The 18,435-nt window shown below is 42.3% G+C and overlaps 1 protein-coding gene across 3 annotated transcripts in view; it reads left to right on the top strand.

Moving 5' to 3' along the window:
- armc9 (armadillo repeat containing 9) overlaps positions 1 to 12,304 on the top strand; it is an 85,338-nt gene extending 73,034 nt beyond the window's left edge. For all 3 annotated transcript variants that reach the window (XM_079506708.1, XM_079506709.1, XM_079506707.1), the window contains one exon: positions 11,484 to 12,304. In XM_079506708.1, the coding sequence (XP_079362834.1) occupies positions 11,484 to 11,506 (23 nt within the window). In that variant the 3' untranslated portion in view covers positions 11,507 to 12,304. The remainder of the gene's footprint in view (positions 1 to 11,483) is intronic.
- The last annotated feature ends 6,131 nt before the right edge of the window (positions 12,305 to 18,435 follow it).

Here is an 18,435-nt window from a genome sequence, read left to right as displayed (position 1 = left end):
ATACATCAAACACAACATTATAAATCAGGATAAATTACAAAGGAACTTAATGCAGAACAACCAGTCAGTAAAATAAATCGATTGAAGCAGGAGCAATCACGGTGAAAAATGTTCTGGATTATTTAGTGAACTAGTTCGTTTCCCAACTAGTGATCGATAAAAACCATACTAAATGCATGGTCAGGGACCACATGCAATACCTTCACGGACCACCAGTGGTCCACGGACCACCAGTTGAAAACCTCATCTAATGTAATCCTGGGCGCTACACTTCCTCTGCCAACCTGGGGGGGGCAGCGGACTGACCTCGTGCTTCCTTCTATGCATGAGGAGTCCAAGCTGCTTCTTTTCACCTGACGGGGGAGAGTTCCACCGGTAGGACGTAGCGCGTGGAAGGAACACGTTATTCCGACCAGTTCCTTTTCCCTTAGCCTCGGTACTCGGGGCCAGAAGTGGGAGTCAACCCTTTCCGGGTGGACGTCGCTCCAAATGATGTGACGTAGCGCTGCACTAGGGGGGGGGGGGGGGGGGGAGGGACCGGGGGTGACTGGCAGATCGGTGAGATCCAATCAGGGCGTGAAATGAAATGAAATGAAATCTATATTTACCCAGGGTATCTGGGCTAAGCTCAAGAACTTGTTTCCAGCCAGGCCCTGCTCATAGAACACATTTCATCGTAGTGGTTGATGCCTTGTTCAAGGGCATTTCAGCGGTGGTAATTTTAACGTGTCGGACGGCTGGTTCGAACTGGGAACCTTCCGGTATCTAGACCGCGCCGCTATCCGTTCGGCCACCGCTGCGTGCGCAAATCTCTGCCGCGACCCGCCCCTCTAGACCAGGGGTTCTCAACGTTTTTGGCCGGGGACCCCCGGAAATGCTTTGGCAATGTCTCGGGACCCCCGCTCCGCCCCCTCCCGACCCCCAATATAAATTGACTGCTACAATAACCTTAAACCATTTTGGGTGGGAACCCCTTTTGGTGTTTTAAGCATTATGTTATAATTTAGCTATTGAAAAATAGCAGATCTACAAGCTCATAGCGCGCCACCGAGTGGCGCGCTACGAGCTTGTAGGTCTGCTATTTTTGAAAAATCGTGAAAATATTTTTTTTTTTTGAAACTTTCTTTTTCTTTTCTTTTTTTCTTTTTTTTTGGGGACCCCCTAAAATAATTTGGCGACCCCCCGAGGGGTCGCGACCCACGGGTTGAGAACCCCTGCTCTAGACCAGAAACCTAACACATTAGCTCAGGCTACTTTCCCCTCCATCAGGCGCCCCGGCTAGCCAGCGTGTCCCTCAGGTTCCATATTTTAGCTTTTCTTCTTTTTTTGGCTTTTTTTAACACCTTACTACAGCGGCACACAAACGCATCAAAACTCAAACGTAGCAGATCTGCGAGCTCGAAAAGCACCACGAAGCGGTTTGACCTTGTACAGTTGGGTGCCACCGATATTGTCCCTTATCATTTGACCCATTTAGGCCTGACCTCAAAATTTTAAAAAATCCTTCTAAATCCTCCAATTTTCTGAAATAAATATTTTCACGATTTTTCAAAAATAGCAGACCTACAAGCTCGGACCTACGGTGGTGCGCTATGAGCTTGTAGATCTACTATTTTTCAATAGCTAAATTATAACATAATGTTTAAAACACCAGATCACGCAAACCTCAGCAAAAAGAAAAGGACAATATTGATGGGCTCCAACTGAAGATCTGCAACTTTTGTGACAGACGAAAAGTAATGGCCTCTTTATGCTGATGGGGCTGTGTAACAAGTATGTAACAAGGACTTTAGTCCAAGCTACACACACATGTAAGGAACAAGCTACCCAAATATTTAAGTAACATAACTACTTACAAGTTGCTAGATTAAAACAAAAAAGTTTAACTACCACATGCTACTGGAAATTGGAGTTAAAGGAGAATTTCGGGCTAGAAGGCTTTCTTACCTTTATTTGTAGTTGTTACGTCCCCAGTCCCCACCAAAGAGGTCCAGGTGTTATTTTGTGCAAAAGAAATGCATTGGGCTGGCTATTTCCCCTACCATAAGCCCTCAATGGGGCGTTGGGTCTTAGTGCCAATTCGCTTATTTCCATCGAAATAAGTAGTGAAGTGTGCCGCTTGGGATACTTTTTACATTATGAAGAGAGGATACAAAAAAAGATTGTCGAGCGATGGAAATAAGCGAATTAGCACTAAAACCCAACGCCCCATTGAGTGCTTATGGTAGGGGAAATAGCCAATAATGCGTTTTTGCACAAAATAACACCTGGACGCAACAACTACAAATAAAGGTAAGAAAGCCTTCTAGCCCGAAATTCTCCTTTAAGCTGTTATCCCCTAATTGTAACTTTACTACTCTACTGGAAGGAAGTAGGTCATTTTCTTTTTTCTTTTTCGAGACAGCAACTACATCCTGGCAAATTTTGGCTGTGTTTACCTGCTCACTTGGCCAATTTGTCTCATAGCTGGCGATAATCCCTTTAAAAGCTAGATTGCCAACCACGATTTAGAAGCAGTTTTATATTCTAAAACCGTAGTAGTCCATTGAAACCTGCTCAAGTGGACTGTGAATTTGGAGACCGCCTGATGCTTTTGGCCAGCAAACAGACAAAGGCCAGTTCACTGCCCCGCGTCTGTAGTATTGTCTCGTTGCTGTCAGGCTGCTTTTCAGCCCCCGTTTCTATCTTTGTCTGGCGGGTTTCTTGTTTTCTGCCTACAATTCATTCCAATTTATCTCTTTTCGCCCCAATGGAATATCAGATGATGTACTGGCGCTACAAGTACACCTGTATCTGCCACAGTGGTGGAAAAAGTATTCACAAGGTCTCAGAATTAAAGAAATCTTCTTGACAACCCATACCCTCTATTATGTAATATGCATGTCTTTTTACCTTTTGTTTGTTGAGTGGTGCAACCACTCCTATAGACAGCTATGTGTGTGGCTGTGTCCCTGTGTCCGAGCACGAAAATAGCGTTTGTTCACCACCAAGTGTCACTGTTGCACAGCCTAACACACAGACACAGACACACACAGGCCAAGGAGGAGGGCTTGTACAGTACAGTACAGTACAGTACAGTACAGTACAGTACAGTACAGTACAGTACAGTACAGTACAGTACAGTACAGTACAGTACAGTACAGTACAGCTCACTTCAGACGGGTTCACTTGAAGTTCACCATAGGGAAGTGCACCTAATACCATTATACCTTTATCCCCATCTCTCTCTCTTTGTCTCTCTTTCACCTTCAGAGTCTGTTCACTCATAATGGTCAGAGTCCATGGTTGTTATACATCAGTATTCTCCACATATAGTTTATACTTTTTGGAAATATTTAACCTTTATAGTGGGCCTGTGTCCGCGATAAAACCCAGATATTTCCGAGATGTCAACGGATGCAAACATCGTCGTTTGCATTGTGGCGTTTATGGGACCTTGTCTGAAATGTCACTCTAAATCAGTGGTTCCCAAAGTGGGGTCCGGGGACCCCCAGGGGTCCTCGAGGGAGTTCCAGGGGGTCCCCAGCTAAATGATAGTTTGTAACCAAATGGACCCTTATGGGTCTGTAACTCTGAGAGTGTACAAATGGAACCAAATGGACCCGTTAGGGTCCATTTGGTTCCATTTGTACACTCTCAGAGTTAAATTAACATTGATTTTACAATATAAATTGGGGTCCCAGAGATAGAAATGCCATTAAATGGGGGGTCCGTAGCCTAAATGCATGTAAAACTGGGGGTCCTTGAAATGAAACTGTTTGAAAATCACTGCTAGAGCCGTACAAATCTTCTCTTATAGGGGGTCCCTGGGCCCTGGCATGTCTTTTCAAATGGGGGTCCACAGGATAATTAGTGTCAATTTGGGGGTCCTTGACATGAAAAAGTTTGGGAACCAACCACTGCTCTAAATAGGGTTGCCAGGTTGAAAGTGGTTATAGCCTAAATGCTCCCCCATGCGCTCACCTGACTCGCAGCACACTCACTGCTGGGTCAAATGAAAGTCAATTCCCCCTCGGGGCATCACAAATCATTTTCTTTTCCTGTTCCTTACCAACTTTTGCACCTTGTTACCAGATATAAAGGTGCAGTTCCCTTACATGTTACCAGAAAGGTGCAGTCTTTAGCACGGGAATGAAAAGCAGTGGTGACTGTCACTGTACACAGAGAGTGTCAAATGTTGTTTCCTGGTTTTGGGTTACCAAATATATACTGGGATTTTACATACTGGTACCTTAACGCAAGAAAAAAGGTGCTTGGGCTCATTTCGATTTTATTCTGTTTTTTGTGTATCATTACTCGCAACAGTACCACAGTAGAAAGAATCCTATTGGTCAAACGTATGGTATCGGTCAAGTCCTGCTGTGTAAAAGCATGGAATATTCTGCGTCTTCACTTACATAGTAGTCAGAGGATATATTAATACAATCTGGGAATACATTTCTGACCAAGAATTTTCTTCACCAATGTGTTTGCCATAGACCCCCTAGTTTGGCCATAGCCACTTGCCCAAATGTGCCAAAATGTGCTGACCTCATCACATTTGTGATGACGGCTATGGCCGTTTTTAGCCCAAGGAGTGTTTTTTGTGCAAAACTATTGCTTGGAATGGATTCAGAATCATGACAACCCCCTAGTTTGACACGTCACATGCTACTTAATTAAAGCATAATTAAATTTAGAACATTTTGCCTTATAATGGTTGTTACCCCAACTTTCAGCATCTGTCAAATATCCCCCTAGGATGGTTGAATATAAACCAATGTGGGATATGTTAATATGTTATATGTTAATAAATGTATTCCCAGATTTGACATTATTCTGGTAATATGCCCTGACTATTCAGACGCATGAACGTCACACAGTTTGGCCAATCTGTTAGCCGATGTTTTGGGTTGACCAATCAAGGGAGCCGATACCCGTTGATCTCCCCAAGATGACCAAATTATCATAACTAGGAGGGAATTTATAAAGATTGTGCACTTCTTTGTGCAGTTTTTGATTTTGGGCCTGGTGTTAGGTATGGGTATAAGGCCTGGCTATGGGTATACGATTTTCATGGTGTTAGGTATGGGCATAACTAAGGTTTTCATGGTGTTAGGCATGGGTCTTTGGCCAGGGGAGATATTAGGCCGTTGGGCTTTAGGCTGAGTTACCAGACAATATTTCAATATCTGAAATCACTAATATCAGTATCAGAGCCTATTCAATCCTTCCAAGTTGCAGTATTCAGGCGACTCTGGCTCTGCTAGTCTGCTTTGAACAGCATTTATTCCAAAGTTAATGCTCCCGACTACAAGGACTTGATGGATTGATTGAATACTTTATTATTATTGACGAGCTGATTGCTCAACTGATGTCAACCTCCACAGAGTGTCCAGTTAAAACACACTGATGTCAACCTCCACAGAGTGTCCAGTTAAAACACACTGATGTCAACCTCCACAGAGTGTCCAGTTAAAACACACTGATGTCAACCTCCACAGAGTGTCCAGTAACACAAATGACGTCCGTTCAAAGAGATGTATTCCACTTCACACCCACATCAACTATTCACCACTCCTTTCTGTGTTACACGTGTGTGGTTCTAAAATGTCAAAGAAAAATACAAGGCATTCACAAATTGACTAATTTAACAAAATTAACAACTTTAAATTGTTAAAAATGAAATGTTAATATGAGCGACATTCAAAGAGCATTTAAAGACCATCAAAATACCAAAGTTATTAAATCTGGCATGGTAGCCCATGTGAAAGAATTTGTCATAATTAGCTACAGAAACATAAGTCTGTTAGCAGCAAATCCAACTAAACAGTACAAATAATAATGGCCCATCATTACATAAAGGGTAGGGGAGAGCCGCCATGGTTGTAACACTTTGCACGTTTCACTCTTTTACTCAGAGATCCTTTTACCTACATATGTAATATTTTCAGGCAACAGACCTACAAATGTCTGCTATCATAAACCACAGGTCGGGAGTTATTAAACCGAACGTGGACGCTGTTCCAGTGTTACATTTGTTGCGCATAAGGGATAAATTGTAACGGCATGCGCGATAAGTGTAACAAGTTAACAACGCTAAAAAACACCATTAAACATATCGTTTTCAGCTTAAATCAATTATATGTAATTGAAGCAATTGTTTTCATACGCTATGAGTATGCTACAAAGGCTGAAAGGCATGCATTTGTGTTCCAATGGGTGATTGAGGGTCACGCTCTATACACGCAACGGCCAATCCGCTGCCTGCTAATAGTTCTCAGGTCTGGTGTTTGTCCTCTCTTTTTTCTCAGTCGTGTTTTCAAATGGATTTGTCTAGGCGTCCGTTTGGCCTCGCCTTATTGTAGATACGCCACTGGTCTACGCAATATATAATTTATAATTATACTAAATATTTAATTGTTCAATTTGAGCATTTAAAAAAAAGTAATATGTAATAGTAATATTAATATATTACTCTCGCTCAGACAGTAATATGTAATACAATATATAGTAATAAGAAATATATTCCAAATATAAAGTAACATACCCAACACTGTTAGTCAGATATGTAAACAGCACGTGGTACAGTCAGACATTAAGGCTAAAAAGATAACGCCATTAAACCAAGGTAATTGATAGTAGAAGCAATTATATATCCATTGTGGTCCTCAGTATTCAATTAATCAACATAGCATATAGGCTATGTTGATGAATTGAATTGTTGATGAGCCTGAACGTTAGCGGATGTCTGTCCCGACTCCCAACCCACACTCGGCTAAGCGCATTACCCAAGACCCTTATTCAACAGTGGATGTCAGGGTGCAGTGTGGGAAAAGTACTCACATTCTTTACTTAACCCATGATTTGGGCCTGACGTCGAAATTTAAAAAAAATCTTTTTTTCTGAAAAACCTCATGTTTCTATGTCAATGGGTCTCAATATTTCATGTCAAGGACCCCAAAAATTATAGAAATATGCCGCCAACCCCCATCTGAAAATATGTTGTTCCAGGGACCCTCCACTGACTCCAGAAGCAAAGATTTGAGTGAAAAACTGAAACTCGAACTTTTCACGATTAAAAAAAATAAAAAAAAAATAGCAGATCTACAAGCTCGTAGCGCGGCACTCGGTGGAGTAAAAGTCAAAGATGTAGTGGAGTAATAGTATTGGAAATTGGAAATACTCATGTAAAGTAGAAATACCTCAAAGTTATACCAGGACGGGAACCCCTTTTGGAGTTTTAAGCATTATGTTATACTTTAGCTATTGAAAAATAGCTATTTTTGAAAAATCGTGAAAATGTGGCGCAAATCTTTGAATAGGCCTATATATTCTTTCAGAGTGAACGTTTTTTACTCAAATCTTTGCTTCTGGGGGTGTCCCTGGAATAAAGTATTTTCAGATGGGGGTCGGCGGCCAATTTCATATATTTCTAGGGTTCCTTGACATAATAATGTTTGAGAATCACTGACATAGGAACATATAGGTTTTTCAGAAAACTGTCAGGATTTAGAAGACATTTGTAGAATCGTCCTCAGGTCTAAATGGGTTAAGTAAATGTACTTAGTTACTTTCCCCCCCACTGGTATCGCGTCCCTCCCTGGACTCACAGCTTTTCTTTTGATTGTCGATGTAACATCTTAAACCTGGAACTGGATGCGCGGTTTGATTGTGCAGCCTGGTCCTCTTAGCAGGGAGATATCATCTGCTCTCGCTCTCTCTCCAGAAGTCTTAACCCATTCTGGGCGGGAACACCTTTTGGTATTTTAAGCATTATGTCATACTTTAGCTATTGAAAAATAGCAGATCTACAAGCTCGAGCTTGTAGATCTGCTATTTTTGAAAAATCGTGAAAATGTGGCGCAAATCTTTGAATATATATTCTTTCAGAGCGAACGTTTTTAACTAAAACAACATATTTTCAGATGGGGGTCCGCGGACAAATACATATAATTCTGGGGGTCCTTGACATCAAATATTGAGTACCACTGATATAGAAAACTGTCATGATTTAGAAGACTTTTTTAAATTTCGATGTCAGGTCTAAATGTCTTAATTGCATTTGATGGGTGATTACCTCCGGCCGCTCTTCCAGGCTGAGCTGACTGGAAACAAAGCCTGTTATGTTATGAGGCCTAATGGCTGCCTGAAGGCCTCCTGGCATCCTGCTGATTTATTCTCCCTCTGTTACCCGTCTGGCGTCTTTACTGTTTTTTTAACCCATTTAGGCCTGACCTCAAAATTAAAAAAAAAAATTCTAAATCCTCCAGTTTTCTGAAATAAATATTTTCACGATTTAAAAAAAATAGCAGATCTACAAGCTCATAGCGCGCCACCGAGTGGCGCGCTATGAGCTTGTAGATCTGCTATTTTTCAATAGCTAAATTATAACATAATGTTAACACTAAAAGGGGTTCCCGCCCAAAACGGTTTAAGACGGAATCATGGCTATCACAGGAAGTCGTGTCGTAGCGCAGTGGCTGTCGAGGACCTCCGAATTGACGTGTATTCTAACAATTATGAAGAGGCATTGTGATTGGCTCAAATAACTGCGATGGGGCGATTGTATACTTGTATTATGTAATATTGGTGATGTAATTACCGGTCTCCCACGCAGCTGGGTCCTGTACCTACTATGGGTCCGGGCCCCCCGGGGTCCACCAAGGTTCCTAATGGACCGCAACAGGCCCAGACTCCATTTTGGTTACATTTGCCCACTTTCAAAGTTAAATTAACATGACGTAAAGTAGACACTGTGTCTGTTTGCTCAGACGCTATGACGTAAAATTCTCCATTCATTGTCAATGGGAAAGTTTGTTTAAGACGAATGGATGGTAACTAAAATCTGGATATAGGAGGGGCTAGCGCCCCTCAAAAAAAAGAATCACACTTGTGTGAAGTGAGGGGCGCCCACTGTATTTCTATCCACCACATAGACGTCTTACGTCGTCATTTAGTGCCCTAAAAAAACAATGACATAAGTGCCCTAAACAAACATATACTTGGCTGGCAAATTTGCCGATCTACAAGCTCAGATCGTGGCACAGCGCAACGTGTTCAGAGCTTGCAGATCGGCTATTATCGGCGCGGGACACAGAGGTGCAACTCAAGGATACAAGTGGCTATCCACCCTCGGTGGTCCACGTTTTTGTAAATACATCTACCCCAGTGGTTCTCAACCAGTGGTCCTTGAGGAGGTTCCAGGTGGTCCCCAGCTAAATGACGCAGAGTTGGAAACCAAATGGACCCTTATCCATCTTTTTTAACTCTTGAGAGCGTTTCATTTTACGCTCTCAAGAGTTAAGTTATCGTTAAACACCTAATTGTTTGTTTGCCCGATATCTCTCCTAAAGGTCACACCCGTGTGAAGTGAGGGGCGCTAATATATTAAAGTCTAACTCATGTTGCTATGATTAGGTGATATGATGTAAAACAAACGGTGACAAAACAAACTAATTAAGAATTTTAATTAACTAATTAAATGATCTTTATTGTTAATGGGATTTAATGTTTGTTAGGGACAAGACGACGTACATTTTCCCTTCATTGTCAATGGCGTTTGTAAAACAACAAACAACAAAACAACAAAACAACAACAAAACAACAAACATTAAACAACAAACATTAAACCTGTATACTGTAGGAGGGGCTAGCGCCCCTCAAAAATGAATGGGCCCTTCTATGAAAAAGGCTGAAAACCACTGATCTATACCAGGGGTTCTCAACCCGTGGGTCGCGACCCCTCGGGGGGTCGCCAAATTATTTTAGGGGGTCCCCAAATTATTTTCAAAAAAAAACAAAAAAAAACACGATTTTTCAAAAATAGCAGACCTACAAGCTCGTAGCGCGCCACTCGGTGGCGCGCTATGAGCTTGTAGATCTGCTATTTTTAAATAGCTAAATTATAACAATGCTTAAAACACCAAAAGGGGTTCCCGCCCAAAATGGTTTAAGGTTATTGTAGCAGTCAATTTATATTGGGGGTCGGGAGGGGGCGGGGCGGGGGTCCCGAGACATTGCCAAAGCATTTCCGGGGGTCCCCGGCCAAAAACGTTGAGAACCCCTGATCTATACACTGAAAACCCCCAGGAGGAGGAGGAGGAGGGGGGGAGGGAGGGGTTTGTGAAGTCAACTCCACGACCACCCACCCAGAAGGTAAAAAGAAGAGAGATGGTGGAATGCATGCATGGTGTGATGATGACAGAGGGGTGTTATCCATCCACCATCCCTCTGGGGCTCTGTGTGTCCTCTGGTGACGACAGATCCCCTTGTGATCTGTTCACCTGGAAGAATTCCGGAGGAAAAAGAACGACGGGGGGTGTCGTCGTGTCGCTGTGTATTATGACGACGAGGAGATCCGATGACGAAATGATGGTTTAGTTCAGTGGTTTTCAACCAGCGGTCCGGGGACCACCAGTGGTCCCTTGAGCGGGTATCTCCAGGTGGTCCCCAGCTAAATGATGGAGTGTTGGTAACCAAATGGACCCTTATAGATCTTTAACTCTTGACTGTAAAATGAAACCAACTGGACCCGTACGGGTCCATTTGGTTTCATTTCACAATTATTGTTAAACATCAGCATTACTTTATTTACAAGAAGTCTACATAATTAGAGAATGTAGAATAATTGCTATTTTGATCAACATGTGCCTGTTATCACTCATTGTGGACAATGTCTTATCCAATGACAACAAAATATTCAAAGTTTTGGGTCTGAGAGGTTAAATGTCATCAAATGGTGGTCCGTGGCTCAAATGACGAATAAATAATGAACCTTGATATGAAAAGGGTTGAAAACCACTGTTTTAGTCGTTTTGGTTCTCTCTCTCTCTCTCTCTCTCTTTCGCTGCCTCTCGTCTCATCTCTGTTCCAACTGATGAGGTGTTGCTCCATGCAGTGGGGTGTCACTCGTTAAGCCCCCGCGGATTTCTTGCCTTTTGTCATGTATTTAGGGCAGTTCTCAGCGAGGGTTATCTCGCACCCTCGGGGCTGACATCTCACCGATAAGACACATTCCTATCCCTCAAACTGATGAATTCCTCCGACCTCCCCGTGATTCCAGGTGGTTTAGTCCAACTGTATAGGTTTTCTTCTCTCTTTTTTCCTTTTTTAGTTTCTTTAATGTTTTTTTGGTCATGTTTACATCTGACACTCACCACACCTGTTCTGTTTTTTTTTGCGGAGATGGAATGCTAGCTGGCATAGTGCCAGCTAGTATAGGCCATATACTTTCGTATTCTTTCATATGTAGCCTATTGATGGTCAGTTTCAGTTCATTTTATTTTATAGTACAAAATCACCCCAAGGGGTCGCGAGACATGGCCAAAGCATTTCCGGGGGTCCCCAGCCAAAAACGTATATGTATCACATTACATTGGGAGCAAGTTGCAAGTTTCATTCATTCCAGGCAATCATTTGATGGAAATCTAAAATTGTGTCACCTTCCCTCTTCCCAACCCGATATCCCCTGCCTCCCCCTCCCTTATCCAAATCTCTTCCAGGCAGCCAGTCACAGAGGAAGTGAAGAGGAGTGGGCTGTCACCACGGAGCGGGCCGTATCTCGCTCTGAAGCTTCCTGAAACTTCATCCTCTCTTCCAGTTTAGTGATCAGGGTCAGGGGCAGACAGAGAGAGAGATAGATGCATGCTAGGACACAGGAGAGAGGGGCGAGGAGGAGGAGGAGGAACAATGCAATGGATTGTGGCTCCAAGTGTGCCCCCACCGCGCACACACACGTACACACTACACACACACACTCCTCCCCCCTTGCACTCAATCCTTTTCAACGTCAACACAGAGGTTTTCTTCTGTAATATAACACGGCTAGGCCAATAAGCAACAACAAGCACCCCCCCTCCCCTTCTTCTGTCCTTCTCTATCGATGACATGTCAATACATCAGTTAGAATGACAATAGTCCTGAACAGACCTATTGAGAGAGTTACGACACTACCATAGACAAAGAATGTTCATAAACGTTGCCTTCGGGCAGAAACCCCTTATCTCCATAGTTTAACTTAGAAAATGAACGCCCTACTTGGTCATACTACAGTGTCACACAAATGCATCAAACGTTGCAGATCCGCAAGCTTGAAACGTGCCACACAGCAATCTTGTCGATCTTCTACTTTTGCTATTTTGTTTTTTTATCCTGAAAAGTAGCAGTTTTGGACATATTACGCGATATGTAGTAGTATGGGTGTGCGCATGATCATACATTAGCATGCTACGCAGGTGTGTGTGTACATGATGAATGCGGAAGTAGCTTATTTCCGTCGGGGCAACCAATGGTTCCAAATACTACTGTAATAGTTCCATACATTTAATCCATTTTTGGGCGGGAACCCATTTTGGTGTTAGCATTATGTTATGCTTTAGCTATTGAAAAATAGCAGATCTACAAGCTCATAGCGCGCCACCGAGTGGCGCGCTACGAGCTTGTAGGTCTGCTATTTTTGAAAAATCGTGAAAATGCGGCACAAATCTTTGAAAATTTTACATATATTCTTTCAGAATTTTGGTGTTAGCATTATGTTATGCTTTAGCTATTGAAAAATAGCAGATCTACAAGCTCATAGCGCGCCACCGAGTGGCGCGCTACGAGCTTGTAGGTCTGCTATTTTTGAAAAATCGTGAAAATGCGGCACAAATCTTTGAAAATTTAACATATATTCTTTCAGAAGACTTTATTTTTTCATTTCGACGTCAGGCCTAAATGGGTTAATCCTCGTAATGGCTGTTTCATGTGATACATGAAGCGGCGAGACCAAAGTGTGCAGTAACTGTAACTCTCTTTCAATGGGTCTGGCCTTGAATGGTTAACAAACGAGACAAAAAAAAACATAGCAGTGCATGCATGACAGGTGAACGCAGCTGAAGGTCATTATGTGCCACAGTAACACCTAAATGAAAACACACTCGAACGTAACTTTATTACTGTCAGCTGTGTTTACCTGTCAAAGGTAGAGAGGCCACTGTACATCACACATATCGGGTGATAGATAAGTGCCATTCTCATGGTAATATGGCTTACTTGTAAATGAGGAAAAGGGCAAGAACTGATTTTACTACCATTTAGAAGATTATTATGATGGTGATTTTACCCAGAGTGCAACAGTAATAGGTTTGGGTTTCTAGATCACTAGCATTAGAATGAATGCTGAGTAAGGACTGCAATTATCACTTGGTACAAAAGACATAATCCTAATTTATACTCTGTAGTACTCTGTGAACAGTGTCATTTACTTACTAGATCGTAGATCTGATTTTCAAGCTGAGCATGCATCGCATGAAGTGCGGTGCCCGGCTTCAAGTAGTTCAGATAGGCTGTCAATCCAACCGATATGGGCATACTGGGGGTACTGATGACGTTAGGGATCTCTATATATGGGCATAAAAGGACACGGACTGGGTATAGAGCGTCGCAGTCCCGCCCCCTACCATGGCCCAGGAAATGATTCTCCGTTCATTTTCCTCATAGACATTTCAGAAAGTATTTATTTAAAGACGTTTACGCCGCGGACAAAGCCAACTCGAGTCGTGACAAATCATGACAACAAACACAACAAATAATTAGAAAGAAGAAAAAAACGGCAGGATACAACACTTTTTTAGTTGTTTGTTCTTCTTTGTAATTATTTGGTTGGTCCAAAATATTGTTTGTGTTGTCATGAGTTGTCACAACTCGAGTTGGCTTTGTCCGCGGCGCAACAGTCTTTAAATAAATACTTTTTGAAATGTCTATGGGAAAAATGCATTGGGATTCATTTCCTGGGCCATGGTAGGGGGCGGGACTGCGACGCTCTATTGCATAACCGCGTGGGCTTGCATTCCCCAATTTGCATTGGCTACCAGTGGGGGTCCCATTACTACCCGGTCCATAATCTGTAGGAGACACATGTCATGTGATAGGAGTATCAATTAAGCTATTTTATGTATCTCTTTATCCGGCATTTTTGCTTACAGTATTTTTCATAGTTAGTGAGAACATGAAAGAGATGGGGATGCCATGTAGCAAAGACTCAAGTCAAATTGTAATGGACCAATAAATAGCCTTATGTGGTACAGTATGTGCTCATGGATAATGCCCTGCTGCGTAACAAGCTACAGTTGGAAGCCATCGATATTGTCCTTTTCTTTTTGCTGAGGTTTGCGTGATCTGCGCAAAAGGGCGGGAACCCCTTTTGGTGTTTTAAACATGTTATAATTTAGCTATTGAAAAATAGCAGATCTACAAGCTCATAGCGCGCCACCGAGTGGCGCGCTACGAGCTTGTAGGTCTGCTATTTTTGAAAAATAGTGAAAATATTTATTTCAGAAAACTGGAGGATTTAGAAGGATTTTTTAAAATGTTGAGGTCAGGCCTAAACGGGTCAAATGATAAGGGACAATATCGGTGGCACCCAACTGTACCACTGTATCTTCTCTGCAGGACAGGAACATTGGCAGGTATCAGAACTGGCTTAACCTCGCTGAACCCTGCTCTATCACAGTGGTGCCCAAAGTGGGGTCCGGGAACCCCCAGGGGTCCTTGAGAGAGTTCCAGATGGTCCCCAGCTAAATGATAATTAGGAACCAAATGGACCCTTACGGGTCTGTAACCCAGAGAGTGTAGAAAAATGGAACACCAGAGTTAAGTTAACATTGATTTTACAATATAAATTGGGGGTCCAAGAGATAGAAATGCCATGAAATGGGGGGTCTCTGTAGACTAATTCATGTCAAACTGGGTGTCCTTGAAATTAAACTGGTTGAGAATATCTGCTAGGGCCGTACAAATCTTCTCTTATGGGGGGTCCCTGGCATATCTTTTCAAATGGGGGTCCGCGGGCTAATTAGTGTCAATTTGGGGGTCCTTGACATGAGAAAGTTTGGGAACCACTGCTCTATCGCACATATAGCAAAATGCTTTGGGGGAAATTCATTATTTTATTTCGGATCTGGAAAAAACGCGTCCAGTCTGCACGGACCTTTGTCATTGAGCCAATTTAAGAACTTGACTTTTAATCGTATGTTTTTGTTGTTTGTTTTTTGAATAATGTTTAAATAATGAATGAATTGATTCACTTTCGGATTGCTCTAAAGGGAAGGTACATGTACTATGCTGGTACGTTTCAACATATTGTCAGATATGTGCAATATTCATGGAGAGAGTTAACCCATGGGGCACTGGTGGTGGACAGTCTGTATTGCTATATACAGCACAGCCTATAAAACAAGAATGTGTGGGCCTATTAATTAACCACTTAAAACATTTTCAAGTATCTTTCAAACATGTTCAGTAACATTTGTATTGTAGCCAAGCTAATACCCCAGGTTTGGTTTGTAATTACTGCGTTCTGTGTCAAAGGAAATCATGTGTGTCACAGTTCCTGTCACATACTGCAAATTAACGTCACCCACATCACAATTAGTGAATTTAGAAGCTTCTTCTTTGTCCCTCTGTTAGATAGGTGTGAGTGACCCCCCCCCCCCCCCCCCCCCCCTCTAAAAAAATAAAAGATAAACACAATACCCACAATTTATATGATCTCACAAGGTTCCTGTTACAGCAGTTAACATATTAGTGACAATATATGACGGGGCAGAGCTTACAGACTTTACTGTACCGTTATAATCACATCCCCTGAATTCACGTATTTTCTGGAAGCTACTCTTTAACCACTTGTGTACTTGTGGCAGCGGTGGCCGAACGGATAGCGGCGCGGTCTAGATACCGGAAGGTTCCCAGTTCGAACCAGCCGTCCGACACGTTAAAATTACCACCGCTGAAATGCCCTTGAACAAGGCATCAACCACTACGATGAAATGTGTTCTATGAGCAGGGCCTGGCTGGAAACAAGTTCTTGAGCTTAGCCCAGATACCCTGGGTAAATATAGATTTCATTTCATTTCATTTCACACTAGCATCCCTATTCTGGGGGCACACATTTTTGACAAAAATAGACATCTACGTACAAGCTTGTAGATCGGCAAAAATGTTTGACGAAGACATTTAGTAGAGCGAAAAACAGGAGGGGGCTCAGTAGGCTATAGAGCCCTGGGTTTACTCCTGTCAGCTTTGATCAGTCCAGTTTCAGGTACGAAACCGTCCTTTATTTTCATCTTTTGTATACAGACGATGAAATCGTAATGTAAATTAAGAGCTATTTTTGAGTCACTGATCCATGAATTGAATCTCTTAATTAAATTATATATATGTATGATTTAAAGATTTCAGGAAAACAATTAAATTAATGAATGTACCAGTATTTTCTCTAAAAATGTGTTTTGATTTGTACTCTTTGAAAACGGTGTAGATTTATGGAGCCTGTTGCATAATGCAACACCGAATGTATATATAATTGTCATGATTGTTAATTATTGTCTCCACCAGGCCGAAGGCATGGGGAGAGAGTATGTTTTGCACTCCGTCCGTGTGTGTGTCCGTCCGTCCGTGTGTCCGTCCTTCCTTCCGTCCGTCTGTGTACAGCTAATCTCCGGCACCGTTAACCCGGTCGATGCCAAACTTTGCACACACACTCCCTAGATGCCAACGATGAACCTCTGCCCCAAATTTTCCAGAACGGCCTGTTATAGCGCCACCATGAGGCAGCTTTTCACATTTCTTTTACCTAAAACTGCACCGATCTGCGTGAAACGTTGCATGCACACTCCCTAGAGGCCAAGGACAAACCTTTGACTTGCATTTTCCACATCTGCCTTTTATAGCGCCACCAGGAGGCCGACTTTTGTAAAACACATTTTTTGATATTACTCCTCCAGATTCTGTCCAAAAATCTCACAAATCGTTACACAGTATCTCTATGGTCATGTGCTCAAGTCGGATCTGTCCGATATTTCACATTCCACCCTAATTGGCTATAATTGCCTTTCACAGTTTGCAAGATTGCCCCGTTTTGAACAAAAGCCTCAAATCATGAACACAGCATGCAATTTACGTGAAATCTTTCACACATTTTCTTACTAGGCTGAGGAATATATCCCACCCTTTTCACATTGGCCTGTTATAGCGCCACCAACAGGTTGATTTTTGCAAAACAGGTTGATTGGAACAAAATGCCTCAAATCATCCAATTGCCATACAAGGCAAACATGTTTATATTACTACTAAACATTTTGCCAAACATCTCACACAGTCCTATCCTCCTGGTGGAGACCTGTGCCCAGAAGGGCACTTTTTCTAGTTATCAATACATTGTGGATTTAATTGCATAGCTGTAACTCAATTGCATGCAGTGGTAATCACAGTTGCTGTACTCTTATTTATGTTCTATGTTTATGTGACAAGTGTTCTGACAGACGGCAATGAAGTGTAATATTTTTCTATATGATGTAAAATAAACTTGTGACATGTTGTATGACCTTGTGCCTTTAGCATTGTTTATTTGGCCCATTGGTGCTAGCTTAATTGTACACAATATTACACAAAATAATTTGAAGTTATATTGAAAAAATGTACTATAAGTCGAGAACAAAAATGTGGCAAGGTCCAAAGCTCTGCATTGAGGGTTACGCGTGAGAATATACAGTATCTCAAGTTGGTTTGTTTTTATGCTATGGACGCCAGAGGAATGCAAGTAATCAAATCAATCTTTGTCATGTCACATTAAGTAATAAGGGTGAAATTCTAGATTGTGCAGACCCATCATCGGAGTTAAAAATAGCGACTTAAGAGCATAAACTAAGACTTAACGTGTTTTGAACAAAACACTCTTTTAAGTGACAGACAATTCCTTTAAACTACGAGGACACAAATAGGAGTGTTCTTTGGCTTCAGATGAAACTTATGGCCCATCATGAGCAACAAGCCCCCACATTAAACTACGAGGACACAAATAGGAGTGTTCTTGGCTTCAGATGAAACTTATGGCCCATCATGAGCAACAAGCCCCCGCATTAATAATTGCAGCCCGGCATAACAAGCAGGGAGCATATCTTGCCCACTCGGTGCCGTGTGGTTGTGGGCTGTGGTGGTGGGTTTGAGGGCACCGTGTTTCCCCCCACAGAGAAGCCCTTTGTGTGTGCAGGCAGTAAAACTGTCACGGTCCGGTAGGAACGCTGTGCTCATGTCCTGCTGGACATATACGCAGGCTGTATCACGGACTGCCCAGCTCGTTTATCTGACAGCTGCACTGTCTTGTCTTGCACATCAGCATCGCAGGGCCGTGGTACCAGCGCTGAGAGAGAGAGAGCCACACACATGTTGGCGTACCACATGCAAACAATGCGAGGACAGAACAGAATGCAACACTATATAAAACGGAAAAGAGCAGAACTGGATTAATGAAATGGAATAGAAATGTATTTATTAAAGTTGCAGTGCTGTGAGTACTGAAAGTGTTAAAATTATGTTTTCAGTTCATTAAGTATACCTGGTTTTCACCGTAGCACCACCCACCTGAATTAAGCCTCACCCACAGCTGTTGGGGGAGGAGTTAGGGTTGTGATGTCA

This window comes from Electrona antarctica (assembly GCF_951216825.1).
Source record: "Electrona antarctica genome assembly, chromosome: 7".
NCBI lineage: Eukaryota > Metazoa > Chordata > Actinopteri > Myctophiformes > Myctophidae > Electrona > Electrona antarctica.
The sequence above is the reverse complement of the archived record's forward strand: the minus strand, read 5'-3'. Positions and strand labels throughout refer to the sequence as shown.